General features: G+C 53.5%; 9 protein-coding genes across 9 annotated transcripts in view; 6 read left to right on the forward strand and 3 right to left on the reverse strand.

The window, feature by feature from the left end:
• Positions 1-337: 337 nt before the first annotated feature.
• On the forward strand, positions 338-1925 carry BU25DRAFT_478980 (uncharacterized protein; the record flags this gene model as incomplete). Its single annotated transcript, XM_033711013.1, has 4 exons — positions 338-375; positions 444-793; positions 933-1233; positions 1333-1925. 4 exons carry the CDS (start codon positions 338-340, stop codon positions 1466-1468), a joined length of 825 nt encoding a protein of 274 aa, XP_033565607.1. The 3' UTR covers positions 1469-1925.
• Positions 1926-3394: 1469 nt separating this feature from the next.
• On the reverse strand, positions 3395-4916 carry BU25DRAFT_488026 (flap endonuclease 1; the record flags this gene model as incomplete). Its single annotated transcript, XM_033711316.1, has 3 exons — positions 3395-4099; positions 4151-4767; positions 4814-4916. 3 exons carry the CDS (start codon positions 4914-4916, stop codon positions 3584-3586), a joined length of 1236 nt encoding a protein of 411 aa, XP_033565608.1. The 3' UTR covers positions 3395-3583.
• A 515-nt stretch (positions 4917-5431) lies between these two features.
• On the forward strand, positions 5432-7115 carry BU25DRAFT_407070 (glutaryl-CoA dehydrogenase-like protein). Its single transcript, XM_033705446.1, has 4 exons — positions 5432-5767; positions 5817-6732; positions 6781-6890; positions 6941-7115. Exons 1-4 carry the CDS (start codon positions 5560-5562, stop codon positions 6985-6987), a joined length of 1281 nt encoding a protein of 426 aa, XP_033565609.1. The 5' UTR covers positions 5432-5559; the 3' UTR covers positions 6988-7115.
• Positions 7116-7790: 675 nt separating this feature from the next.
• BU25DRAFT_332249 (ubiquitin-conjugating enzyme) lies at positions 7791-8644 on the forward strand (the record flags this gene model as incomplete). Its single annotated transcript, XM_033702431.1, has 5 exons — positions 7791-7834; positions 7983-8028; positions 8133-8162; positions 8254-8446; positions 8505-8644. 5 exons carry the CDS (start codon positions 7791-7793, stop codon positions 8642-8644), a joined length of 453 nt encoding a protein of 150 aa, XP_033565610.1.
• Positions 8645-8851: 207 nt separating this feature from the next.
• Positions 8852-10995, reverse strand: BU25DRAFT_407073 (uncharacterized protein). Its single transcript, XM_033705447.1, has 3 exons — positions 10428-10995; positions 9627-10371; positions 8852-9574 (listed from the first exon to the last, which is right to left on the reverse strand). The coding sequence occupies exons 1-3, from the start codon at positions 10937-10939 to the stop codon at positions 8897-8899; spliced, it is 1935 nt and encodes a 644-aa protein (XP_033565611.1). The 5' UTR covers positions 10940-10995; the 3' UTR covers positions 8852-8896.
• A 517-nt stretch (positions 10996-11512) lies between these two features.
• On the forward strand, positions 11513-15011 carry BU25DRAFT_488030 (glycosyltransferase family 20 protein). Its single transcript, XM_033711317.1, has 4 exons — positions 11513-11704; positions 11840-14242; positions 14294-14566; positions 14617-15011. The coding sequence occupies exons 2-4, from the start codon at positions 11869-11871 to the stop codon at positions 14829-14831; spliced, it is 2862 nt and encodes a 953-aa protein (XP_033565612.1). The 5' UTR covers positions 11513-11704; positions 11840-11868; the 3' UTR covers positions 14832-15011.
• Positions 15012-15809: 798 nt separating this feature from the next.
• On the forward strand, positions 15810-16127 carry BU25DRAFT_332722 (uncharacterized protein; the record flags this gene model as incomplete). Its single annotated transcript, XM_033702452.1, has 2 exons — positions 15810-15837; positions 15904-16127. The coding sequence occupies 2 exons, from the start codon at positions 15810-15812 to the stop codon at positions 16125-16127; spliced, it is 252 nt and encodes an 83-aa protein (XP_033565613.1).
• A 1132-nt stretch (positions 16128-17259) lies between these two features.
• On the reverse strand, positions 17260-19730 carry BU25DRAFT_359712 (amino acid permease 2; the record flags this gene model as incomplete). The annotated part of the gene is made up of 8 exons (XM_033703646.1): positions 19130-19730; positions 18907-19081; positions 18635-18857; positions 18469-18584; positions 18291-18420; positions 18196-18243; positions 17833-18138; positions 17260-17743 (listed from the first exon to the last, which is right to left on the reverse strand). Coding segments are annotated over exons 1-8 (1665 nt in total), but the record flags the coding sequence as incomplete, so codon positions are not given.
• Positions 19731-24005: 4275 nt separating this feature from the next.
• Positions 24006-27369, forward strand: part of BU25DRAFT_384710 (uncharacterized protein) — a gene marked incomplete at its 3' end in the record, with an annotated part of 4357 nt that continues 993 nt past the window's right edge. The window contains exons 1-8 of the mRNA XM_033704335.1: positions 24006-24545; positions 24685-24910; positions 24993-25052; positions 25104-25394; positions 25451-25679; positions 25779-25941; positions 25995-26268; positions 26308-27306. Of these exons, the coding sequence (XP_033565615.1) occupies positions 24193-24545; positions 24685-24910; positions 24993-25052; positions 25104-25394; positions 25451-25679; positions 25779-25941; positions 25995-26268; positions 26308-27306 (2595 nt within the window). The 5' untranslated portion in view covers positions 24006-24192. The remainder of the gene's footprint in view (positions 24546-24684; positions 24911-24992; positions 25053-25103; positions 25395-25450; positions 25680-25778; positions 25942-25994; positions 26269-26307; positions 27307-27369) is intronic.

Here is a 27369-nt window from a genome sequence, read left to right on the forward strand (position 1 = left end):
CAGCGCAGAGATCAGCTTCGACACCACAAAACGCACGGTCATCGATTCATTCATTCAATTATTCAATCGACCGAAATACTGTGGGAACACATGCAGGTACGTGCAAGTGCCCCGCCACGCTGCAGCGTACCCTGCGCGATCTGCGGACAGCATCACAACCAGCAATGCAGATCGCAGACCTTACCGGACCTCCTCCACTCTTACAATCTATGCGTAGATTTGTGTGCCTGCTACTATGCAACATCAACTAACAGCAATGCGGCATCAGATTCGGCCGCACACTCAACCACCGTAGCCATGAGCACCCCAGGGCCAGACGACCTGAAACCGACGCACGATGACGACGACCGCTTCGCGCGTCCTTCCTCAGCCCAAGTGAGCCCCTCGAAACGCGTAACCAAGTCCCACCCACATGCCTCGCCCACCGCTGCCGCCCCAGCAAGACGGACCTTCTTTGACCCTTGGAACAGCAGTTCGACTGGGCACCAACGCGCCGAGGACCGTCTTTCAGGCTCGACATCCTGGCGTGTCTCACGTAGTCTAAAACTAGGCGAGCAGTACAAGGGCGGTCTGACTGGTAAGAAGAGAGTTGCGGACACAGTTGGAGCTGGCAGCGAGGACTTTGGCAAAGACGGCAGAAAGGAGAGTGGAGGCTGGGAGAGAGGTGCGAAGGGTCTCAGGACAGGCGGTCAGCAGAGCTTAGCGGAGGTCTGGAGCATCTGCAAGGCTGGCAAGAAGTCTATTCTGGAGAAGGAAGCCTCGCAAGCAGAGTACAGCCTGGAAGGAACACAAGGTACGTCCAGAGGGGATAACGATCCCAGGAGACTGATCGCTTCTACTTGCCAGTGAGGACGGTTCTCAAAGCATGCATTTGCATCCCCTTATGCTTTGTCCAGATCAGCTTATTGACTGCCTAGCAGACCTCGAAACAGATACCTACGATGACACTCTCGAGTCACCATCAGAGCCACAGAAGAAGCAGATATTCGAAGGCCTGTGCTTCTACGTGAATGGCTCGACAGCTCCTCTTGTCTCCGATCACAAACTCAAGTACCTGCTGTCAGTACACGGCGCTCGACATTCAATTGCACTAGGTCGAAGGACTGTCACACACGTTATATTGGGTACAGTCAATGCCAACGGGGGCGCAGGTGGTGGCCTGGCTGCAACCAAGATACAGAAAGAAGTCGCCAGAACTGGTGGGAAAGCTGTCAAGTACATCACAGTTGAATGGTAAGTTTCTGCATTACTACAGCTCATGCTGACCTGGTCCTGGCTGCTCTTACGGCCAGTACTGAGCATGTTCAATGTAACGCTTACTGACATATGCAGGGTCCTCGAGTCAATCAAGGCAGGCCGCCGCCTCCCCGAGTCACGCTTTGCGCCACTCAAGCTTGCGCAAAAGATCCAGGGCAGTGTCTTCGGCATGCTGAACCGCAACAACGCTACAAGGACGGCGCACGGATGAAGCCGAACACTCGTCCTGTACAGCAAGTCAAGCGACTGCGACAGTGTCGCTAGGGTGTGCTTCGGGCATGCTTCCATGCAGCGTGCATGCTTAGCCTATGAGGAGAATAGGGACTTTACCTCCCAAAGCTTATCCCACGCCTACACGCCTCACCGGCATCTGCACTCCACCACGTGCCCACCACGCCTCCACCGAATCGCCCATCGAATCGCGAATTGAGCTTTCGAAACCTTCTGCAGACCTCAACGATCCCTGACGCTGTTCCAGCAGAAGGCGATACTACGATAAATTGCGAGCGACATCTCGTAACGACACATCGCACAAAGGTTACGATGTCAATAATGTTCCGACGCTTTTGCGTCATTTACAGTTCAGAATGGTGAGGGCTAAGTGCACGATCGCCTGACCTGAACTCTGGATGATTGGATCCGGGGAGCCTCGCCCTTCTGCGCCACAGTGCAAAACTCAAAACCCCCACACACACACCACACCAGAGATTTGCATTCGTGCTAGCACTTGCGGCTCGGAACCCTGGATGGGTCAATCCACTCACCATGGGTCAATCTGTGTGTGCGCCGGTGTCAAGTAGTTTAAAGCTTGGTGGAAACCGGCTAGATTGGGAAAGAATGGCAGTATTGCTATAATGGGTCTGATATAGGGCTGCTCCCTGCAATCAAAGTATCCAGAAATCGCCCTTCGATAGTTGTGTAGGAAGCATGTATGCGCAGCTAACCGAACACTTCCGAACTTTGAGTAGACCTGAGGTACCATGAACTTCTAACTTTGAAGGCGCAACATCGACATCGTAGTAGGTCGAATGTGAGGGTCATGATCTTCGCACGTTCTCGTGGTTTGCATGTGGAGCCAGGTATGATCTTCGAAGTGATCATACTCTTCTGCCAACAATCATCAAGGTACTACCTGCCATGGACTATGTCCGAAATGTGCTACTGTCATGTCTGTCCGTGATCATAACCGGACGGCCTCCAATACAGATGCTGTCACTTGACTGCATCTCCAGGTTACACATGTGGTATCTGTAGTAGTTCAGCACCATGACAGTAGCGTGAATTCGTGAAAATCTGTCCATCCATCCGGTGGGTCATGTCTTGTTTTTTCTACATTCCGCATTTGACATGCAGGTCTTCGTCTTCGTCTTTGCTTTCAAGACGGTACCCACGACTTCTACACGTTTCAGCTACTCATACATACCCTTGAGGTACAAGACTGAGTTACCATTCAACATCTCTCTTCCTGTTCATCCATTCGCAAACTCTGCCCTACGGTCCAAACCCAGATCCTCATCTCAAGCATGCCATGCATCCCTTCAACACCCAGACATTTCGTCCACTGGCAAACGATCCACTTCTCACGACACATCGTGGATAACCACAACCCTACATTGAGGCCATGTGCGCTCACAGGAATCATGTGGATAATGCGTAAGCACCATACGATCCTGAACGACTGGTGATTGGCGGAGATGGGATCAAGACCCGTGTACAAGCTCATGCAAACTGCAGCAGTTTATTGTTCCCTCAGACCAGCCTCAACAGAAATTGCTGGAAGTCAACTGGAATATATAGGATATGCCGAGGGAAATGGGCTCGTTTGAGTCTGCGTTGTTGTTTTTATTCGCTGTGAGACCCCAGATGATACTCTCGGACTCTCACATGGAATATCGCGGGTTGTCTTGCAAGACATATTACGGCACCACTGTGGTCTTGAGGTTGAATACTCAGGTAAAATCCGAGCCCTGAAGTTCAAGTGTTTGCATGGCGTTGGGAGGACCGAGGACGTTTCTTGACTAGACGGTTTTTCTTGACTTCATCGTAGAATCTCGACATGTGTTGTAGCAGTACAGTGGTGGACATGAAGGTAGAACGATTATTTGTCAATGGTATCTTTCAGAATATTATCTCTGCGGGCAGACGACTTCTTTTCCTCTATACTGTGAAGCAGTGCTGCGGTGCGCCTTCTTTACACACCAGCTAGTCGTCTAGCGCAGCATAGAGCGTGAACCCCTTGGAACGCCAACTATCAATCTCATCATCGCATCCGTGAGAGAAGTGTAACTATAGAATCATGACCAGTCGATTGAGCAGCACTCACAGCTCAAGCAGCACCTTTAGGCTTGGCCTTAGCCTGCTTCTTCGCCTTTGCATCCTCCTTCTGCTTCTTCTTCTTCGCCTCTAGCTTCTCATCTGCCTTACGCTTCAGACTCGCCTTCTCCTCGGCAGTCTTCTCAACCGGCTTGAAGAAACCCTCTAGTCTGCTCTGTTGTGCAGTCTTCATGTTCTTGTTCAGCTTCGCCGCGCCGTTGCGCACTCTGTCTTCGTTGAAGTGCTTCTCCTCGACCAGGAACTTGACGAGTCCCTCGACATCGGGTGCTTCCCACCTGAAGTCGCATTCGGGCGCATCAGCGGGTCGTACGTCCGGTTCGAGGAATAGTGTGCGTGCATCAGCGAAGGGCCAGTCCTCGGGGATTGTGAGCTTGGTGTTCTTCTTGATGTGCTCGACGACACCTTCGAGGTCTTTGTGGTCGCGGATCATCTTGAGGGCGGTGCTGGGGCCGATACCCTTGATGGGGTCGAGGTAATCGCAGCCGAGCAAGATGCAGAGATCTATGAACTGAGAAGTGTCAGTATAATCGCCGTCACCTCAGTAGAGTGGTGTTTGTACCTGCTTGCGCTCCATGTCTAGACCCTCGAGCACCTTGTCCAGATGAATCTCAAGAATGGGCTCCTTGCGCTGCTCACTGAACGTGAGATGCCTCAGCAAGATGGGTGAATCAAAGGTCAGTGTGTCCATATCTTCTGATGCAGCAGCGTAGACCTTGCCTCCTCTCGCAAGCACCGCGCATTGTGCCTCAGCTTCTGTTGGCGCAATGATGAACGGAATGCCCATAAGCTTGAGCAACTGCTGACATTCCGCATTGTGCTCCCTCGTAACTCTGACTGTCCGTCGCGAGAACTTCTCTACATCTTCTGCTGTGCCTGTCTCCTTTGCTTCCTCCATACCGGCCTGCGCCTCTGTCTTGCGCTGGAATCGTTTTGCGAGCTCGCCGGACTTGAGCTTTGGCGGGGCGCCATCGAAGACGTAGAGGGGCTTGATGCCATTGTCGACCATGCGGAGTGTGCGGTAGAAAAGACCCATGAGATGCGATGTGGTTTCGCCAGTGTCGCTCATGAGTTGCTGGCCATCAGATCGTACGGCGATGAGGAAACTGTATATGCTCATGGACCTGAATAGGGTCAGATTGGACGTGTAGTGTACGATCCGAGTTATGCGTACGCATCCTGAGAGTGTCAGCTCAAGTTTTGAGGAAGTTCACGTAAGGTGTACGTACGATAGCGACTTTGCGACCGAATTGGTTCTTGATCTCACCTGTCTTGACGGCACCAGGCGCATGCTCTTGAATGAGCTGGAAGAGGTGTTTAATACCCATATTGGCTGTATCTCAGACTTGATTGTGTGCGCAATAATCGTGTATTTTGACTCGTTACGCGTAGCGCAGGTCGGGTACAGGCAGCAGCAGCTGGAGGCTGGTGGAGGAGGTAACGATCGCACGGACTACGTCACGTCCAAAACGCGTGCAGGGATTACGCGCAGTCACGGCTCTTGCCCTTTTCGACTTAAAGTACTCCCCACTCTTCACGGTGAGCGAAAAGCATCTTCAAGGTGAATTCAAGGTCCAGAAAAATGTGTCCCAGAAACGATCGTGCGATCTCATCTTTGATGCAGTACGATGAAGGATATCCTGAGAAGCATGCTAGTAAGGCTTGAGCAGTTAGTTGATGAGATTGACCAACTTCGTCTTGCCAACATATGCAACATTTTCGTTGCTTCAGTGTTCACCAGAGCGTAAGCTTTTGACATGTGCAATCATCAATTGCTGTGCATGCAAAATCTGGGGTTGAGCAGATCGTTGCCACCGCAGCGGCGTTTGCTCCGACGAGCCGCGGTTCCTTCTTGATCCGATCTGAGGTCCGAGGGCCAGCGTCGAGCCTGGATTTATATCCGAACGCAGCAGTTGAACTATCACTCTGATTCTCCAGAATCTAAGAGCTGTATCTATCTACTCTGTCAATATGCTTCGACCTCTCTGCAGACATGCCTCAAGGCCTTTGAACGCGAGCATTCGCTCAGCAACCATCGGAAGGCGGCACATGACCACGCCTGTGTCGTTCGATTGGAAGGACCCGTTGAATGCCAACAGCTTGCTCACAGAAGAGGAGCAGGCCATTCAAGAAACAGCAGAGTCGTACTGCCAGGAGCGTATGCTTCCACGAGTGCTTGGTATGTTGCGTTCATTCTACGGGTTGCAATTGCTGACGTAGTGCCGCAGATGCATATCGTAATGAGGACTTTGACAGGAAGATCATTGAGGAGATGGGTGAGCTGGGGTTGCTGGGTGCATCGATTCAAGGTTACGAGTGTGCGGGTGTCAGCAGTGTAGCTGCTGGCCTAATCACGAGAGCAGTCGAAAGAGTAGATTCGGGGTACCGCTCGGGCTACTCAGTGCAAAGTTCACTCGCAATGGGTGGTATTGAGGAGTTTGGAACAGAGGAGTTGAAGGAGCGACTCCTGCCGCAGATGGCAAAGGGCAAACTCCTCGGATGCTTCGGTCTGACCGAGCCAAACCACGGCTCAGATCCAGGGTCCATGGAGTCTATTGCGAAACCGCACCCTTCCAAGGAAGGATACTACTCACTTTCTGGTTCCAAGACATGGATCACCAACTCGCCCATTGCCGACGTCTTCGTTGTATGGGCAAAGCTGCAGGAGACAGGGAAGATTCGTGGCTTTGCCGTTGAGCGTAAGGACTGCCCACCTGGTACTCTCGAGACACCAGCAATCAAGAACAAGAATGGCCTAAGAGCCTCCATCACCGGTATGATCCAGATGGACGAGGTCCCCGTCCCGAAGGAGAACATGTTTCCAAACGTTGAAGGCTTGAGGGGACCTTTCAGCTGCCTGAACTCCGCAAGATATGGTATTGCCTGGGGAACCATGGGTGCTCTGGAAGACGCTATCGCAAGGACTCGCGAGTACGCTTTGGATAGGAAACAGTTCAAGGGCAACCCCATTGCCAAGTACCAGCTCGTGCAGAAGAAACTGGCAGATGCAACCACTGACGCAGCGTACGGTATCTTGGCTGCCTACCACGTCGGAAGGCTAAAGGATGAGGGCAAGGCTGCACCCGAGATGATCTCGATGATCAAGAGGCAGAACTGTGACCGTGCTCTAGTCAACGCCCGCACGTAAGTAGCGCACTTTGTTCACATAAGCATCGGCTAACTGCAGAATAGGCTTCAAGAAGTTTTCGGTGGAAACGCAGTGTCTGACGAGTACGGCATTGGCAGGCACGTGGCGAACCTGTTTGTCACACAAACATACGAAGGCCAGAGCGACATCCACTGTGAGTACCTTGATGCATATTGGCCCATGCTTGACTGACAACAAACGCAGCCTTGATTCTCGGTCGCGCAATCACAGGAATCCAAGCGTTCTGTTAATTGTGCGATGTGTTGTGACGAGATGGACTCTGAGGAGGAGGAGAGACTTGGATGCAAACGAGAGTTGACTCTAAAGTATATAACACAGTAAACGTAAGGAACTGTTAGCCAATGAAGCCAAAATCGAACTTTCAGCCTTGTGCCCTTTGAGAAGGCCCTGCACATTGTGCCAACATCGTGCGCAAACGAATTGCTGTTGCTGCAAGTTCGTTCCAACATGAAGGGTCTCAAAAACAACTGCTTGCATGCGCCGTCCCCACATGATGCATCTCGCTAAGAGGCGAACGCTGGTAGTCATGAGAGTGACCAAGATATTGGTCAGGCTATGGCGATTTCTTGGAGTGATGTGGTAGAAGGGCAAAAAGGTGAATGTCAGCTTGACGGCCGTTCTGTAGGGTTCTATTAGTCGCCATTCAGGGCGTCGCTGCGCAAAAAAGGTCCCGGTGAATCCAACTCTGGGCGGTGACTGGCTTGTCTCGCATGTGCGGCGGCGCTTTCAACGAACAACAAATACAAACTGCGCCTCCTCCGCTTCTGCCATACCTTGTCTTAAGACTTCTGTCCTACTACGAACCTCCTTCACTCCCCTTTTCTCACTTCCGCTCGCAGGTACGTTGGAGTGGCGGCGGCGGCTCTGGGCGGTCTTTCCGCGCTGAGACGCCGCACTTGCCCAAAGAAAGGCCACCCCACTAACGTTGACAGGCTTCATCACTTCTCCCAGAACCCAACCACACTCTCTGCGCAACACCGCACCACCGCACCACACAGCCCACAACCCACAACACCACACAAAACAAGTCACCATGGCTCTCAAGCGTATCAACAAGGAGCTCACTGACCTCGGTCGGTACGTGGACACCCTCTTCTCCTTTGCGACGGCGGGCCTCGCCGTTTGCTCGCACGACAGTCTGCGAATGCGGGGTGCTCGAGCATGGCGACGGCGCAGCGGCCTTGCGCTACAGTCCAGGAGCATTTGGCTGACTCTATACTCACAGTGACCCTCCCTCTTCCTGCAGTGCTGGTCCCATCGGCGACGACCTGGTACGTCACTCTTTGTGCAAAGACTATCCCCGCGGCTGAGGCGGTTTCGCCGATACTGCCGCAGTGGTGCATTACAACGAACAGCCACACTGACGAGACGACAGTTCCACTGGCAAGCAACGATCATGGGCCCTGTACGTACAAAACCGCAACTGCACATAAACCGGCACTTGCTCGACAATCTGCGCCTCCCCACAAAACACACCGCGATCACGGAACTAACAGACTGAGCAGAGCGACTCACCATACTCCGGCGGCGTATTCTTCCTCGCAATCCACTTCCCTACCGACTACCCCTTCAAGCCCCCGAAGGTCAACTTCACCACCCGCATCTACCACCCCAACATCAACTCGAACGGAAGCATCTGCTTGGATATTCTGCGAGACCAGTGGAGCCCAGCGCTCACCATCAGCAAGGGTACGCATGCCCTGTTAAACGACGATTTCCAGGAAACACAGTACTGACTCATGAATAGTGTTGCTGAGTATCTGCTCGATGCTGACAGACCCCAATCCCGATGACCCGCTCGTCCCCGAGATTGCACACGTCTACAAGACCGACCGATCCAGGTATGAATCGACAGCCCGGGAGTGGACTCGCAAGTACGCCATCTAGGGATCAGCTCAGATGTGCGTGGGTGGTTTCTTTACGGTTCATGATGGCATTTGACGGACGTACGGTGGAGGATATCAAGATCAGACTTCTCACGGCATGGCGGACCGATGGAGTTAACCTTTGCGATTCGGCTTGCACGCTGAACAGGATTCATAGTGCTTGCTATCATCACTTCTGGCTGAAAAAGCTTCTCCCTACGACTTAACGTGATTGCAGTATGTTGCGAAGGCGTGATGTGGTGAAATTGGGTATCTATTCTTCCCGCTTGTTTGCGTCCCGCTTCTTGTCCAGACCCAGGAGGTTGGAAAAGGCCTCGCCAGTCTCCTTGTGACTATACTCTCCAACGATGTCCTTCATCCAAGGATTCACTTGATCCTCTTTTGCCACGTCCGAAGCTTCAGCCTCGCGAGCCGACTGTTTGTTTGCAGCCTCGCCCTCTCTGATCGCCTGAGCGATGGAGGCCAGCTCATCGAAATCTGGAGACTCCGGAGTAGCCATCGTTCCAGCGTCTTCGTCCACCGCCTCTGTCTTGCCGTCTCTAACCTCCCGAGCAATGGATGCGAGCTCATTGAGATCCGGAGTTTTTCGGTCGATCGCTCGAGCATCTGCCTCCAAGGCCTTTGTCTTCACCAACTGCGCGGAAGTATAAAAGACCGGAGGGTACTTCCTGCCTGCTGTCGCCAAAGAGCGCCCGTACTCAGTGAGCTTCTTGCGGTGCGCCTGCTGCAGTGTGTAGATGGGCCCGACATACCAGGCCAGCAAGCTGGGCCTAGTATTCTGTGCCATATCTATTCGCAACCGCTCGGCAAGGTTTCTGTAAGTCTTCTGCACGTGCTTCCAGGCGATGGCTTTGCGTCCGAGATCATTGGTTTCGTCGGCCGGGTCGCGGAGGGTGAGCATCCACGGGGGAAGGGGAGCGGTTTTGCCTTCCTGGGGAGATTGTTAGCGTATGTCCGGTAAGTTTTATGATTGGTGCGATTACCTCAATGTGCTCCATGACTTTGTCGTGCATGACGACCTGCTCTGATTTTGCGAATAGCTCTGCTGGCTCGACGGAGATACCGTGCTCCTCTGCTTTGAAGGTGCCCCAGAAGCGTAGGAAGTACAGCAGAGCGCCTGATGCGTCGTTGCGTGGATGCGGCCTGTGTTTGAGGCTGGCGACGATCATCATGAAGAGGGAGTAGGAGCCGATGCCTCCTCGGAAGACGTCTGAGAGTCCGCGAACGTCCAAGATGGCCTTGATGACTGAATACAGCTGAGGGAGGTAAGTGTACTCTTCCATGTAGCGCTGCATGAACTCCCGACTGACAGACGTGTCATTCGAAAGCACTACTTGTATGTCCAAACCAGATGCCCGGTCCTGCAGCGAGATCAAAGGGTAGCGCGCCCACCGTATCTTGGGGAGCAAGTAGTCTGTTTTGTGTTTCATCATGAGGATTTGGTGTAGCCTCCTCAGGTCTCCCCTTCGTCTGGATCTCTCCTCGGGACTAGGTGGCAGTTTAGATCGAGCGGTATCTGACATGACATTCTGGGGGACGAGTCGCAGATCGATGTCCGATCCGGCGAAGGCAATGCCAGTACGTTCTGAACCGAACACTTCAAGAACATAGCCAGGGAGGATCTCTCGAACATGCTGGCGCACCTGCTCGATAACGTGCTTTCGGGCGATACTCTCGGCGTGGTTCGGTCGAATATATTTGTGGAAGGCTTGTATCTCGAGTTCTAACCTACGCATGTAACGTTAGCAAGTGCATGTTTCTCCATTTTAAGCAATGCAATTTACCTCTCTTCGGCTGACTTTATGCTTTCCCGGTTTCTGGGGACCCAGGGGAAGTTGCTTTCCCTCACAGGTACGCCGGTCTGAATTGGTTGCACCACCACACCTTCGTAGTCTTGCGCCGCATCGTACGCGTTGTAGGCCTTGATCAGCAGTCTCTCAGCATCTTGTTGTCGTCTTCCCCGAGGTTTTCCAAGAGATGTCCTTTCTTTCTGCTCGCCATTGTCTCGATATTTTGGGTACAACTTCCAGTTCAGCGAGTAGTTGCCCTTTTCGGTCCTCACTTTTTTGAACACTGCTGTTCGTTCTGATGCCGCCTTGAGCTGTGCAGCTAGGTCCTCTCCATTCGAATTGACGTTTTCGTCGTCGCGGCTTTGCGTAACCTCAGTCGTGAACGAAGACTTGAGTTGTCGCTGCGGAAAGTGTTGATTCGGTGCAACGAAGTGCTGCCACAGGGCGATCGAGGGCGAGAAGGTGTTATGGGCGCGACATATCGGCCGTGAGCGGATTGAGTGCATGGGAGGTCCTCAGTGATGGCAAGCCGCGGCAAGACCTCTGTTGATGCTGCACAGTCGCGCTTGCTGGTCTGATTCCAAGGTTTCGTGACTGACACGCCAAGCAACTAGCTTCTTCGAGCTTCGAACGGTTCTGCGGGACCAAGCACCCCCGCGGACTTCCTGCACATTCATTGCTTCGAAACACTCTTCTCAAAGCCGTATTGGATTCATTTGGGCAAACATGCAAATGTTCAATTAGTGACATGCAGGCCAAGAACTTTTAGGCCGTTGTCATGCGCTTGCTAATAGCCGCCCGTTGCTCGAACAGCCCAGCGCAGCTGCATGCAATGTGGGCTGCCCCAATTGGAGTTACATCATATTGACAACCAACTCAACAAACTTCACGAAGCGGTGACTGAGCAGAGAACGCAGAACGTGCCAGTAACAGCGGAAAGCAATGGTGGGGTCGTTTTCCTTGCTGCTTCGATCTCGATATGCGAATCAGGCACGGGCCATAGGCGTGACGTACTGAAGAAAGTGGGATGTTGAACCAGCCCACCAAATCGCATCTTTTCTTGCTGCCCAGTGTCCTTAGTTCTTATTTCACTCACTGCCGCCTGTAGTAGTGTCTCTGGATCAGTCTCTTGTGGTCTCTCTCTCGCCTGAAATATTCATACCGCCTCCTGATCCGTATCGTGGAAGAAAGCCAGTGCACGACTTTCGGCAGGTGCTATCTGCAAACGCTCCTTCCTCAACAACAACCCCACGATCGCACTAGGCTAGCAGGTGAGTACTTGGTATTATCATTGTGGGCGCATTTCGAACATACTGTAGCGACGTGTGCCGCGCTGCCCGCCTATCACCTTTATTATTCCTACAACCCGCACTACCTCCAGCCTATCACTTTCTGACGCCGTGCAGCGCGACATCCGGGTAGCTACGTGTGCGCCATGGCACCAACCACACGACCCAATAACGAGGACCGCGAGCCCTTCGAGCCTCGACAGAGCGAGCACCCTGCCCTCCACCCTTCCATCACGAATGTGCCCGTCACCCCTGGATTTGGTTTGGACGAGGAGAAGGAGCCCGCGAGGGAGAAGAACAACAGCCTACCTTTCGACCCAGAGACAGCGACACCGGGACCAGCTTGGGGCGACAAAGGCTCGTACTTCCCGAAGCAAAGTGGAAATGACCGCGCAAGCTCTTCTACCGAGCAGGCGGCTGGTGCGCCCACGGGCGAGGAACTGCTGAAGCGGCTCAGTATCTCATCTGAGTCCACGAAGAAGCCCGATTTGGCTGATGTCGACCCGCGAGCTGCGCACCCCGGACTTAATCTCAGCGGCAGGTTGATCAGCGCGACTTTCGCTGTGCCCTACAACCTAGGCTATTCGAAGGGCAACGACTGGGAGATGAACTCTCGTCATGGCACATCTGCTCTCTTCGACTCTTTCTCATACCTTGCTTCCTCATCTTCGCCCTGGAATCACACCCTCGTTGGCTGGACAGGCGAGATTTCAAACGCAAAGGCTACCGTCGAGGCACCTGTTCAACCTACGCTCAACAAGGCTGCTGCACCTATACCAGTTGACCCCAAGAAGCCAGCACCGCAACAACAGCAGCCATCGGGCATACGTGTTGGGCGCGAGGATCGTGAGCGTTTGGAGAAGCAGCTCGAACGTCACGGCGGCAAGATCGTTCCCGTCTGGCTGGTGGATGAGGTTGACGATGGAAAGGACGAGTATGTCCTGAAAGACCAGAGCCGTTGGCGCACATACGCAGAGCATGAGCTCTACACAATTCTTCACTACAAGCAGAACGAGCCAGCAGATGGACGTGCCGCGCGCAAGTCATGGGCAGACTACTACCGCATGAATAAGCTTTTTGCGGACAGAATCCTCGAGATTTACAGCCCCGGCGATATCATCATGGTTCACGACTACCAGTTGATGCTTCTTCCCAGCCTGCTGCGCCAGCGCCTACCAAACATCTACATCGGCTTCTTCCTTCACGTCCCATTTCCCAGTAGCGAGTTCTACAGATGTTTGAGCAGGCGCAAGGAAATCTTGGAGGGTGTTCTGGGCGCAAACATGATTGGCTTCCAGTCATTCAGTTACTCACGCCACTTCTCGTCGTGCTGCACTAGGGTTCTCGGCTTCGACTCGTCTTCGGCTGGTGTAGACGCGTACGGAGCACATGTAGCAGTCGACGTTTTCCCAATTGGCATCAACTCCATTTCGACAACACGACAGGCCTTCGAAGCTCCCGAAGTCGAAGAAAGAATTAAGCTTATTCGCGAGATGTACGCAGGCAAGAAGTTGATTGTTGGCCGTGATAGGCTCGATGCCGTTCGTGGTGTTGTACAGAAGCTGCAGGCATTCGAGATGTTCCTCGAGAAGTACCCCGAATGGCAAGAGAAGGTAGTCCTCATTCAGGTAACTAGCCCTAGCGCTGTGGTTTCTGAAAGAGGTGACAACACACAAGAGAAGATGGTCAACAAGATCTCGGATCTTGCTGCTAAGATCAACGGTACCTACGGATCTCTCAGCTTTACGCCGGTTCGCCACTTCCCACAGTATCTGTCATCGGAAGAGTACTTCGCTTTGCTCCGCATCGCAGACGTTGGCCTGATTACCAGTGTCCGTGATGGTATGAACACAACGAGCATGGAATACGTTGTTTGCCAGAAGGAGAACCACGGCCCCTTGATCCTTTCCGAGTTCTCGGGTACGGCTGGATCCCTCAGCGGAGCTATTCATATCAACCCCTGGGACCTAGGCGGTGTGGCAGACGCCATCAACGATGCGCTCAAAATGTCTAGCAAGGAACGTGACGACCAACACCAGGAGCTGTACAGCCACGTCGTTAGCAACAACGTCCAGTCATGGACAAACAACTACCTCAAGAGGCTTCTGACCAACTTGTCCTCATTCGACCAGTCGTTTGCCACGCCAGTTCTGGATCGCGCGAAGATTCTCTCTCAGTACAGACAAGCCAAGAAGCGTCTCTTCATGTTTGATTATGACGGTACACTCACGCCTATCGTTAAAGATCCGGCGGCAGCTATTCCTTCCGACCGAGTGATTCGCACCCTGAAGACTTTGGCCGCAGACAAGGCCAATGCTGTCTGGATCATCAGCGGCAGAGATCAGGCATTCTTGGACGAGTGGATGGGCCACATTCCTGAGCTCGGCCTCAGCGCTGAGCACGGAAGCTTCATGAGGCAACCTCTGAGCGATGAGTGGGAGAACCTGACCGAGAAGGAGGACATGAGCTGGCAGCAAGAAGTCATCGATGTGTTCCAGCACTACACCGACAAGACACAGGGTAAGTTGCCTTGTGGCCATCGACCGTCATCCACATACTAACCTGAAACAGGATCATTCATCGAGCAAAAGAAGATCGCACTCACCTGGCACTACCGAAAGGCTGACCCCGAGTTCGGTGCATTCCAGGCGCGCGAGTGCCAGACGCACCTCGAAAGGACCGTAGCTAAGAAGTACGACGTCGAGGTGATGACAGGCAAAGCCAACCTCGAAGTCCGCCCAAGATTTGTCAACAAGGGCGAAATTGCAAAGAGGCTTGTTCTTGAGTATGGCGATGCGGCACCAGAGTTCGTCCTCTGCCTGGGTGATGATTTCACAGACGAGGGTAAGCAATCGCAACTCATGAAGAGCAAGGTCAATAGCTAACAACGACAGACATGTTCCGATCGCTGCGCCAGTCCAAGCTGCCAACAGACCACGTCTTCTCCGTAACCGTTGGCGCAAGCTCCAAGCAAACATTGGCGAGCTGGCACTTGGTCGAGCCGTCAGATGTTATTTCGGTCATCTCGCTGCTCAATGGCTTCGCTGATGCAGGTAACGTGGGCGCAGTTGCTGTGGTGGAGGGATACATCCCAGAGAACCGGATATAAGGGTGCTTGCTTTCGATGAGACCATGGCCTAGAAAAAACGATATCGAGCATTTTGGCGTGGACTGGAGCAAATGGAGCACCAGGAAATAAACCAGGGCGGTTTCGCACTCGAGACGTCACAGAACATTAGATAGCTGAACAAATGCCTCCCAATGATAGCGGCCATAGGGCTGCATACCTCTCCAGTCGTTTGCCTACCTCCAAGCTAAGATGTTCTCTCTGTATTCCTCTGATGTCATGGCGTGTTCTTCGATGTCCAAGGCGGTCTGGGTCTGAGCTGCGCCGATATTCCCAAAATTGGGCGCGGCACACGTTTGGGGCGAAGGAGTGCCCTTCCCTTGCCCCTGTCTCCACGCGGTGCACTGACTCGGATGACGGATGGCGTCTGAGTGTCCCGTCGGCGCAAACGAAGGAAGAGAGAGAGGAGCGGCGCAGTGCTTGCGTGATGAGATGGCGAAAGTGCATGCTGCTTGCCGTGTACGTATCAACAGGGAAGGCCCCCTGCATCTTGCAGTTCGAGATGCAGTCGCGGCTCAAGGCAATGGCAGTCGCTCGTTCCCGCAGTGCCGGCACGACTGCTTGTTTGGGGTCTAGACTTCGGCAGAGACGCCCAAGCGTGTCGTTCCGCCAACCTTCGGCAGGCTCTCACACCCTTGCCTGTTGCTGCAGCTCCCCGTCTGCTCTCTGCTATCACTCGTTGCTCCCCGCCTCCTGCATTGTCCCTCGTTTTTTGCCGTTCTCTCGTTCACAATTGCACACATTGAAGCCGCTCCGCCAATCGCTCTCCACAGTCCTGCAATCCCCGCTCATAGCCAACTGATACGATACATCGCCTGCGTCACTGTGACAGCCAACTCCCTGCCAGCACCCTCCAACCACCCAGAACCGCCATAACCAAGACATCGCCCGCTTTCTGGAGACTCTTGTCTGCAACAACATCCTTCTCGGCGGAACACACGGCACACATCAACAGTCATAATGGGTCTTATCGAGAAACTGCAGGCTCGTACGTCAGCCCCTACTCCACGACTCCACACACGGTAGGGGCCTCAGGATCTAACAACGACCGCAGGCCTTGAGCTCTACCGCTTAGAGCAGCGCTACACACGCCGCGAGAAGCGCTCAACCTTCATCAGCGAAGCACAGTATGTCGACGGCGAGTATGTCTACAGCTCGTCGCCCTCTTCCTCGACAAAGTCGGCCGGCACAAGCAATTCCCGCCGCTTCAGCAAAATGCCCTCCATGCCTGCTGTGCGGATAAAGGAGCTAGCCCGCGCTGGCACCGGCCGCTCGTGATCGCCAAACTCTGATGAGTGCGATCACGACGTGGGCTGGCATGATGCCAGGGGAAGAGAGTCGCTTGTGGGGAGAACAGGTCAATGGAACCACGGCCTTGGCGTCGCACGAACACCAGCGCGTGGTCAGACATGTGTTCTGGCGACACAGACTTCGAGAGCGGTTAGCGATAGGTTGCACGCGACACAAGCAAGAAATTCTTGCTGCTGGGCGGAGCCCGGTCCCGTGCAATGGCGCCAACAGACGGTGCAACGAAGGCGGCACAACACAACGAACGAATTATCACGGCATACACATTCTTCTACACACCTTTACCCTTTTACCGACACAACGATATTTCGACGGCTTGGGATAGCATTTGGCGGAAAATTTACTCACGTCGCTTCATTCTTTATCAACACTTTTCTTTATCTCTTCAGGCTATGTTGTTTTTAGAATACCCTGCCCATAGATGCATGGGCTCATTTGGCGAGGTATTGCATTGCATATAGATCTTTTTAGATATTTTGCATCGAATACGAACAAAATACTTCAAGCTGAACACCCCACGTCCGCCTCGGCTCTTCAGCACGAGAGTGATCACGCATTTGCGCACCTCTTGATACAAGTAGCAGGAGAACACCACGGCACGTCATAAGTTGGGATCACTGCGGAGTTGCGGCAGCTACCTAAAGAGCTTTCAATTGAGGTGTGCAGACGACACGACGTTATCACAGCCCGCCATACTCCACTGAGGACTTGCACACAAGAGTAGGTTTTGAAGATTGACTGGTCAAGAGCAGCATGAACGTGGACTTCCACTCCGATAGCAGGTCTGAATCAAGGGACCACCACACCTCCAACCGCAGAATTTGAAAAGGTAGCTATGTAAGAAGTCAGAGCATGTACTGGGGTATCTAATCTATGCAACTGGCCGTAACAGCGAAAGGCAGCGTATGACGAAGGGTATAAATCGACTTTGAGAAACACAACGCTCGAACGCTCGAACGCCCGAAATTCGCAATACAGTGAGTGTTCCGTGTATGCCCTAGCTCGTTCTTCAAGAAATGCAAGCGTAATGTCGTAATGTCGTCACCGCGCAATCCGCGCCGTGTTCCTGAGCAAGACCTCATTATCAAGGCGTGTACCTGTCATCATAGTCGCTGAACACGTCCTCAATATCCTCGGGTGGTAGTTCGCCGATGGTATCGCTGGTGCGTGGTCCAGTGTAACTCTTCCTCGCACCGGCATACCACCACACTGTACTAAACAGTCCGATGAACGCCGCCACACAGATCGCATAATTCATGTTCGTAGCCGTCACCGGGTTCACAGTCGGGAAGAACAGCACCACGCTGATGAAAATGACCCATGTCACGGCTACAGCATTGACGGGCTTGCTCCAGAGGCCCATGGTGTACGGGCCGGCGTGGAAGACGACACGGTCTTCATACCAGCGATGCGCGATGATGACGGCAATGTAGGAGATGTCCAGAGCCGGCGCGGTGATGTTGAAGATTGCCGTGATCGTGACGGTAGAGCCGATGCCGATGAGGTCGAGACAGCTGCAGAAGGCGACGACGAGCCAGACGGCGTTGACGGGCGTGTGGGTGTAGGTGTTTACCTTGCTCCAGAAGCTAGGATGAGTCAGCGTACGCCCTTTACATTGATAGGTTTAAAGTTGGAGGCTAGATGTAGGTAAGGTGAGGAGACTTGCCCAGAAAACGGGAACGCAGCATCTCGCGAGAACGCCCACGCCATCCTAGCATTCGCTAACATAGCACTGCAACCAGTGAAGAACTGCACCAGCATAACGAAGAACCACATAATCGTGCCTCCAGTCTTGCCACCGGCATTGAAGAAGATCTGTGCAGCAGGTAGACCAGTCGGCGTTGTCATAATGCCCTCGTAGTCTGACATGCAGAAGCAGAACGTGACAGTGAGCATCCAGCCAGTGACACCTGAGACTAGGATGGCTGCGCGAATGGCCACTGGGCCACGGATGGCGGCATCGTGCGTCTCTTCTGACATGCTGTGCGAAGTGGTTAGGCGAGCTGTTCATGCAAGGCATGGCTGGGGTAGGGCTTACTGTGTGGTGCCATCGTAGTCAGTCATTGTCCATGCGACTGATAGGAAACTAGTGTTGTTAGATGGATTTGGTCAGATATTGCGAGATTGACATACCCAAGCAAAAATGAGAATCCTTTGCTGCCCCAACCAGAGCCGTCCGTGAATGTTGTGAATACCCACGATGCGCTTTGCTTATTAGGCGTAAGAATGAGCAGTGCAATGCAGATGCAGATCGATGCGATAACTGTATATATTGTCAGCTGGTGTATCGCTACAAGACTAGAGTACTCACTGTTGATAGGAGCAAACCATAGAATGATGCGGTGTAGCCAATTGGTAGGGAAAGAGCAAATGGTGCCAAACAGACACAAAACGAAGATTGCAAGAAGGATGGTCTGTTGAGCGTTTCTGACTTGTATGTTAGCGTGTGCTGTCTTCATATGACGTTGACTTCATACGGTGTGAAAGTAGCCTCGCCTCCATCGAAAGTATGCATAACGGCCGTAGCCAAGATCATCTGAGAGATCGTGTACGCCAGACTCGCAACACCCGCTGCTTGGCCGAGGAAGTTACACCACCCAATGATCCAAGCCCACGCTGCGACGTGCTCTGGAGGCACAACGTGTTTCGTTACATAGTACATTCCGCCGGCTGTTGGATATGCTGATACAAGTTCGGCCACTAAACATGTGTCAGTCGACTAACCGATGAGCAAGATGATGGAACATACCTGAACTGGCTATACAGTATGCCATAATACTACCAATGAACCATGCCCAAACACATGTTGCTGGTCCACCAGAGGTCATTGGGACACCAAATGTTGCTGGCACTGATCCTAACACTCCGAGAATTGAGATTGCATATGAAACGGTGGACCATCGTGAGAAATGCCTTTCCAGAACCTGTTCAGTGTTAGCTTCTAATTGAGCGTGAGTTACTAGAAGCCGTACTGGAGTGTATCCAATTCGCACGAGGAGACGATCGTCATCGTCCACGATCGTTGCCATAATGTTTCGATTGTTTCCTGTGTGTGGTGTTGACTTCTTGTCCTGGGAGATGGTTGGCTGGGTCGATGTGCCGTGTACGGAGTGCCTGGCCGATTTGGCAGTCTCGGAGTCTGTGTTGCTACCCATGGTCAATGTTCAGTCCTAGAACATGCGGTATGGTAGGAGGAGGACGTGAAGACAACGTCGACCGGAGAGGCGTCGAAGGAGAATAGAAGGATGAAATAGACGTTAGTGGGTCCAAAGTGGACACAGACTAAGAAGATTGACGGCAACGGCGTCGGATCACAGACCCAAACGACGGGGACTCGTTACTTGAAACGGAAGAGATATGGATCTGTGAACGATGCGAGGGAGTGCGAGCATCTTTAGCCTTTGGAGTGACCAAGGTGGAGAAGTGCTCCACCGCTTTCGGAACTCCACATAGGGTCCAGTAGTATTACAAGATGGATTGCAAACCTACCTTCACAGTCAGAACTGCAGATTCAATAGCATAATGGCACGTGCGAGGCGTGCTGTCGAAAGGGTGAGTGGGAGAGGCAGCTAATGTTCGAACAGGCAGGGGCCGGAAGTACAGCCAGCTGGCCCGAGTAGCTTCTTGGGGATAGCGGAAGATCGTGAAGGCTACGTGGTGCTCGTGGTACTTTCATTAGCGGAGGTAATCGTCCTGTCAGAAGTAGAGGCGCTTGAGCCAAGGGGTGGCCACCACAAGGCGGTTTTGGCGATCCAAAACGCCGGGCCGTTAACCTTGCATCCCTGTCTCTGCAACAAGCAATGTCATTGCAACCATGAGCGCGGTATGACCGTAATCAGAATAGGATAGAGTTCATGGTGTTGAGTTCGTACGTTGGCCTCTTGAGCTGGTGACTGAAACGCGTCACTTTCATCTTACATCACCAAACTTATGCCTCAGGATGACGGGAAGTCAGGAAGTTGCTGCGGGCCCTAGCATGGACCTCAATGGCTATGACGCATGTCGGACGAGACGACGGCCTGTCTTGCGTGATGCTTTCGAGTGATGCGATTCAAGGTGCGGAAGTAACCTGCGGTAAGTTGTCAGTTGGCCTCCCCCTGACCGGACGGTAGTCATTTTCATTGAAGCGGTGAAAGCTCCATCTGATTGGTCTCCGCGCATGTCATTGTACGCGCTCCGAAGATCTCGAATGCGAGGGTGGTCAGAGCTGATCGAAATTGCTGTGCTATACTTTACGAAAATTGGTGAATCGCGTCTCGTGTTGTTGCAGGAGGAAGAACCCAAAGAGGCGGGCACAGCCGAACCGAACTTCCCACAACGCTGGAAAACGACTTCCTCAACAATGGTACTGTAATGTATCTGCGACAATGTACTCACCATGTACAACCTCTGTCGTCAGCTTATCGCGAAGTTCACGACCCAGCACCACACCACAGCGCTGCATATGCAAGGCGGCTAACACGTGCGGCTGCATGGCCTTTCCGCGACCAATGTCCATCCAACACGAGATTTGCGTCCTGGCAAACGAGCTTTAGCTTCTGCTCACCGTCCTCTTGGATTGTTCCTACGAACAAGGATATATCCCTTGCTTTCAATTCAAGTGCCGATGCACACGATCCCTTGCGGCGAGGATGATCCGGCAAGCCAATGCAGACTCGGGCTGAGAACGGGGAGTCCACATGATTGATTCCATGTCGGCATTCTTCCGGTCATGGTCCACTCTGTCAATCCTCGCTATCGGGTTGAAAAGAGCGGTGGAAGTTGAAAGCAACCACATTAGGTAACTGCAGCGTAGTCTACCCGTTTCACTGGACCCACAGCCGTTAAACTCTTATGAAAGCCTGGCCTGGAGTCGACGCCAAGACTGCAATCTTCATACCAGATCAAGCAAGCGACCTTCTGCTCTCCAATTCGCTAACTTGGGCATCAGTACAGTAGCTGCAAGCCAGGCTGTCGTGCGTATTGCCTACAGTCTACATAACAACCCTTTCATGCGCATGTACAAATTGTCAGCATGCGCCGACATGAGAGTTCGGGAAGATGTGAATCACTTCGAGACGGTTTGCACATCAAACAAGCTCGGGGATTTTCCTGAAGACAGCGTTCCAGCAGATGTACTCCACGACGCCATAGTTTCAGAATGGTGCCGAAACCTTGGGTGACAGACCGCTGGTACTGATCAGCCCTACCTACTGTCAGCCAATCAAAGTCTGTGTCCTCGATCAATTTCGTGATGCCTGTCCCAGGCGACCGATCGGTGAGCATTTTGATATTTCACCATTGCGGCACACCACTTGCATCCGACACTCCTGCAATCAGCACCACTCTGCAAGGGTGCGTCAAAGCAAATGATCATGTGTATGACTTGCAGTGCATCTACATTGTGCAGTCGTTCGCTCTTTCATGTGATGTACACCGGCGTTCTACTGCCGTGAAATGCAGATGCTACAGGCGGAAACTCTGCGTACGGCAAAAATTGCAAAGTACAGGATTGAAAGATCGCACGTATAACGAGCGTCCACCAAGCTTCGACTATCACGTCACTGTCTCTGATCCCTTTCTGCCCCATCAAATTCACAACTAGATCCAGCTGTTCTGGATCCGCGTAGCTGTGGAACACATCAACATGATCACTGGCTGGCGGCCCATGCAGAAAGATTGGGTCATCTCGATACATACCTTTGCCGAGGACCTCTTTTCTTCTCTTCCAAGCAGCCACGCCCAAGTGCAGATGGGCCAGGACGAGGTCTTTGTACACGATGCCGTGGCGCTTCTGAATGTCGAGGAAGTAGATCATGGGCAAACTCGATAAGATCAGCCGGACAACGCGATTGCTGACCCATCTGAAAGTGGAGGCTTTCGTAGAAGAAATGCGGCCACCTTGCAGCGTAAGTCACCAGATGGCCAAGTAGGTCTCTCGGATGGATCGCAGGGTTTTTGTAAATGTATTGCTCTAGGCGACGGCGCAGTACGATCCTGGCCCAGTGAGTTGCAAAAGATTCAACATCGGCGCACAGGGCGTTGGACACGGAGGTGATGCTCGATCCACGCAATGGCAAGAACGGACAGAACATGTTGCGGAGATTGCACATGAGTTGGAAATGTCCATCTCGGCTCGTGATGGTTTCGATTATTTCCTCAGCGACACCAATTGACTCGAGTGAGCCGCGGACCATTGCGAGGCTCGCGGCGCTGAGCCTCTTGCTCGAATGGGTGACACTGTCATCATGGCCTGGTTCCGTGGTGCTAATGCTAGGTACAATGTGGACGTCTGGGAGACCCAAAGACTGGAATCCGGGTATGATGCCACAAGCCAGCTTGTCTGCTACTTCTGTATGTATGCGAGCATGAGGGCGCGCTGCATGCGAGGGAACATACGAGTCCCTGTACCGGCCACCAGCTCATTGTACGTGACTTCTTGGCCCTCGGTCCAGGTGTGTGAGAGGATAGCGTAGCATGTGGTTCAGTGAGGAAGTGAGACGATGACAATAACTGCAATAAATACTTGCAAATGGTATGAAATGTGGGATTCTGCTTCCAAGGACCGAATTAAAATTACTCTGGCTGGTAAAAATCCAAATGCCACTCTTCATTGTCATGATCCGTTTTTGACATCCCATGACCGCTAACAGCACGCAAAGGAGCAACCTTTCCACTATATACAACATGGTCAGATCGACGACATGCCGATTTGGACACCCACACTGAGATCCTCAAGTTCGAACAGGCCATCATTTGACACAATGGATCAAAGAGTTGAACGGAGGTTGGTGGCTCCTGATGAATAGACTGCAAACACGTCGCTGAATCTCCCAAGCTTATCCGCTCCCGTCGCTCACTTCTGCCGACCCGTCACAAGGGAGTGTGCTGTTAACTCTTGAAACGTTGTCCAGTATCCTTGCGGAATCTGGAAAATATATGCACGACCTTATCAAGAGCAGTGCATCGTCTGTGGATCCGGCAAGCTCGGGTGGAACCATCGCAATAATCGTAGGGGCGGTCGGTCTGGTAGTCATCGTTCCATTGCTTTACTGCTGGCTTTGCTGCCTTTGTCGTAGATGTGCGAAGTGGCGTCAAGTAAATGTTCAGGTCAACCAGTGAAGGAATATAACTGTCTATAGCTCGGAAACAATGACCATCCAAATAAAGAAGCCATGACACAAGTTTGAGCACGAGGTCCCCGAGAGCACCAGCCCGAGTAAACTCCAGGACTTCGTACTCGAGTATCACATGTAATCACGCCAAAGCTGAGCCTAGACTAAGTGATTAGGGAAGGGATAGAATGGACAGGGGACATTACCGTGCGCATTACGTTCGTGAAGTGAGACTGACAGAATCACTCTTCACTGTCTTGATGCAACCGTGCCATGAGGCTGGTTGTGCCACATGCAGGTTGGCGGCAGAGCAAGTGACCGGCCTTATTCGACTGACATCAGAAGTACAAGCATTCGCTGGATGTGCTGCGCTGCAACGCCAGATCTGCACCAAGACGATTGCGCTCGAGCAGTTCAAGGCTTTCCTGGTGTCTGTGCCGCAACCCTAGGAAGCCTGAGTTATGGAAAATCGAAAACGGTGAAAATTTGACGTGATTGAAGCTGCAGAAGTCGAGTTTCTTATCCCAAGATTTGGAGTCTCAGCATGGTTTTGCCCACCTCGGCTTTTGAGTTTGCGAGGAGTTGGTGTCACTCGATGCGCAATGCATATTCATCCGCGGTTGCACACGGGAAGGAGGCCCCACGCTCGCCGTGGGGATGCGCTACGTCACTCCACAGCACAGGGTCGCCCTCTACTGATAAAGCTGATTGGCACGCGCTCATGCAGCCTTGCCATACACGTCCTGCACGCGCCCTGCCTGCAGCATCTTGCCTGCGTCAGCCCCAGGCGGCACAACCTACGCAGCACAGCCCGATGGCCGCTCACCACCTGTTCACGATGCCACCAACCCTCCGCCCAGCAGCCCTCCGCCGACCACTCGCAGACTTCGGGTTGCAGACGCTGCCAGACACTGCAATCAGCGACGCACCTCTGAACCAACATGGCCGCCGCGAAGAAGGGCCCCGTTCTCCGCGTCACGGGCCTTGCAGCCTCGCAGCCTGACGAGGAGCTGACGGCATCGCTGCAGGCGGCCATTAGCGACAACTTAACAGACGAAGAGAAGTCAAAGATAGACGCCAGAGTGGCTGTCGTGCCCTCCTGCTACAATGATGAGGAGAAGGTGGCGCTGGTGGAGTGCCGTGGCGGGCTGCCTGCGTTCCTGTCAGAGCTGACAGCCAATCCGCTGGGGGAGTCGCAGATGGAGATGGGCGACACGGACATCAACTTCGACCAGCACTTCTTCGGCTTCACCCAGCTGTATACGCCCACGTCTGACGCACCAGTTGTTGCAGAGTACGCACTATGTCGTTTCGTTCTCTTCTAGACAGCCCGCTCTTGCTGTTTGTCGTTGCTGTTTGTCGTTGCTGTTTGTCGTTGCTGCTTGTCGTTGCTGTTTGTTGTTGCTGTCCAGCTGCTGACTCTGTGCGCGCAGTGTGGTCGCCATCACCGGTCTCGACGGCCACGCGTACGGCTCATGGCGCGGTAAAGGCAGCCTCGGGCGCATGTGGCTGCGCGACTTCCTGTGCAAAGACCTGCCGTGCTGCCGCACCATGATCTACGGCTACAACTCGAAGCTGTCGAGCCACGGGGTGGACACCATCATGGACTACGGGCGGGGCCTGCTGGAGGAGCTTAAGAAGGTCCGGAGCACAGAGGAGGTGAGTAGGGATACGGGCTGTCGTTGTTATTGTGAGTTTGTGTGAGTGCGTGAGTGCAAGGCTAACAGATGCAACGCGCTAGCTACAACGGCGGCCGCTCTTCTTCGTCGCGCACAGCTTTGGTGGCATCATACTCGCCCATGTAGGTCGCACACTCAGGAAACTTCGTGCACACGGCTAAGCAGCTGCGCAGTGCCTTGTCAAGGCGGTACAGACGACGGAGGACGACCACCCGACAATAGCAGCACTGCACAGAGCAACGTACGGCATGCTTCTGTTCGGGATCCCGCACAGGGGACTTGTCGTGGACGACATACAGAAGATGCTGGCAGGAGACGATAGTCATCCGCGGAAAGAGCTGCTGGAGCAGATCAAGAAAAAGTCCGACCTGCTCGCATCGCAACTGGACGACTTCAGGAACCTCGTCCGCGACCGCAAGGTGGTGAGCTTCTACGAGAGGGAGCAGACTCGGCAGCTACAGTTTGTACGATGTTGCGGCACAAGCAAGGCGCAAGAACATCGCTGACATATTTGTGGCAGGACAGCGAGAGCAAGCGATGGAAGCGGACTGGCGACTTCATCACAGCAGTAGACAGCGACTCGGCGCTTCTCCAGCTTCCCGACTCGACGGAAGAGAAGATCCCTCTAGACGCCGACCACTCAATGATCGTTAAGTTCGACAACAAGAACGCTCGAGGATACAGCAGCGCGCGGGACAAACTTAGGCAGTTTGCGAGGGATGGCCCGGGAGTGGTGGCAGACCGCTTTAGTACGTAGCTATAACACTTTCAATCTGTCTTCTGCCAAGCCAGGAGCCGCGTTCGTATGCCTACTATCCTACTTGTTAGCTAACGACCCTGACTCTTAGCGCGAGCGCAGAACAGGCCCAAGCCATCAACTATGGTACCGTTTCCAAGAGACGATGCATTTGTGGGCCGAGAGGATGTCCTTGCAAGGATTGAGGGGATTCACAGAGGCTCAGCTTTGCGGGGTCACAACCGGGTAGCGCTTGTTGGTCTAGGAGGTGTAGGGTACGTTTTGCCGAACACAAGAGGTGGCGGACTTGTGCTTATGCTGTTTATAGAAAGTCGCAGATCGCTATCGAGTACGCGTACAGAGCCAGAGAGGCTGCGCCGCACATGTGGGTGTTCTGGGTGCACGCGAGCACTACGGCCAGGTTCGAGCAAGCGTATCGAGAGATCGCCGTCAGAGTCGAGCTGCCGGGGCGCGACGACCCTAAAACGGACATCTTCCGTTCGGTGCACAACTGGCTCTGCGACGAGAGGAACGGGCGGTGGCTGATGATCGTCGACAACGCTGATGACGATCGGGTGTTCGCCTCTCCCGGCGCTACCGACGTTTCAGGTGGCGCTGCCCAAGGGCTTGAACCCGCTCAGGAAGCGGCGGCGGCGCCGTTGGCAAGCTTCCTTCCGCAAGCGGCAAACGGCTGGATACTAGTCACCTCGCGAGACCTGGTCGCTGCTATGAACCTAGTAGGAGCGCGACGCAACGTGGTTCATGTGGACCCGATGGGCGATCAAGACGCGCTGACGTTGCTGATGTCGAAGACGCAGGTGGATGAGTCGTCTGAGGGCGACGCGAGAGCGCTTGTCCAGACGCTGGAAGGCATCCCGCTCGCTGTCACCCACGCGGCTGCATACATTGAAGTGTACTGGCCAGTCATAGACCTCTCTGCATATCTCCAAATGTTCCTTGAAAGCGAGGCGAACCAAGCGTCTCTCCTGAACAGCGAGGACGCAAGAGACCTACGGCGGGATGCCAGCTTGTCAGACGCGGTCATCACCACCTGGCAACTGTCGTTCGACCAGATCCGAAAGACGAGGCCTGAGGCGGCGGACCTGCTCTCGCTGATGACCATGTTCGACAGACAGGGTATCCCCGAACACGTACTGTATGAGGGCAGAAGCAAGCTGCAGTTCACAGAAGCTGTAGGGCCGCTGTTACGCTTCTCTCTAATTAGGGCACAAGCTAGAGAGCGGTCAGAGATGCGACTCCAAGAGCGACTGTTTGAGATGCACAGCTTGGTGCAGCTGGCAACGCGAGAATGGGTGAAATTGCACGGTCAAGTCGGTGTGTGGCAGAGAACAGCGCTACGAATCATGGCTGCGGCGTTTCCCAGCGGTCAGCACGAAACGTGGGCGGCTTGTCGGACTCTGCTTCCACACTCGACAAAGGTGCTCGGCTACAGCACAGAGAAGGACGACGAGGCGAAGCTGGACCGAGCGACGATCGCGACCAACACGGCGTGGTACCTGATGCTGATGGGGCAGTATGCGAAGGCGGAGCGGATTGGGCGCAGTGCAGTGGTGGCGAGGGAGGAGGCGCTTGGGCGCGAGCATCCCAACACGCTCACCAGCGTCAGCCAGCTTGGGTCGGTGCTGTCGAGGCAGGGCAAGTACGAGGAGGCAGAAGCAATGCATCGACGAGCGCTGGAAGGA

This window comes from Macroventuria anomochaeta, assembly GCF_010093625.1.
Source record: "Macroventuria anomochaeta strain CBS 525.71 unplaced genomic scaffold BU25scaffold_4, whole genome shotgun sequence".
Classification (NCBI taxonomy): Eukaryota; Fungi; Ascomycota; class Dothideomycetes; order Pleosporales; family Didymellaceae; genus Macroventuria; species Macroventuria anomochaeta.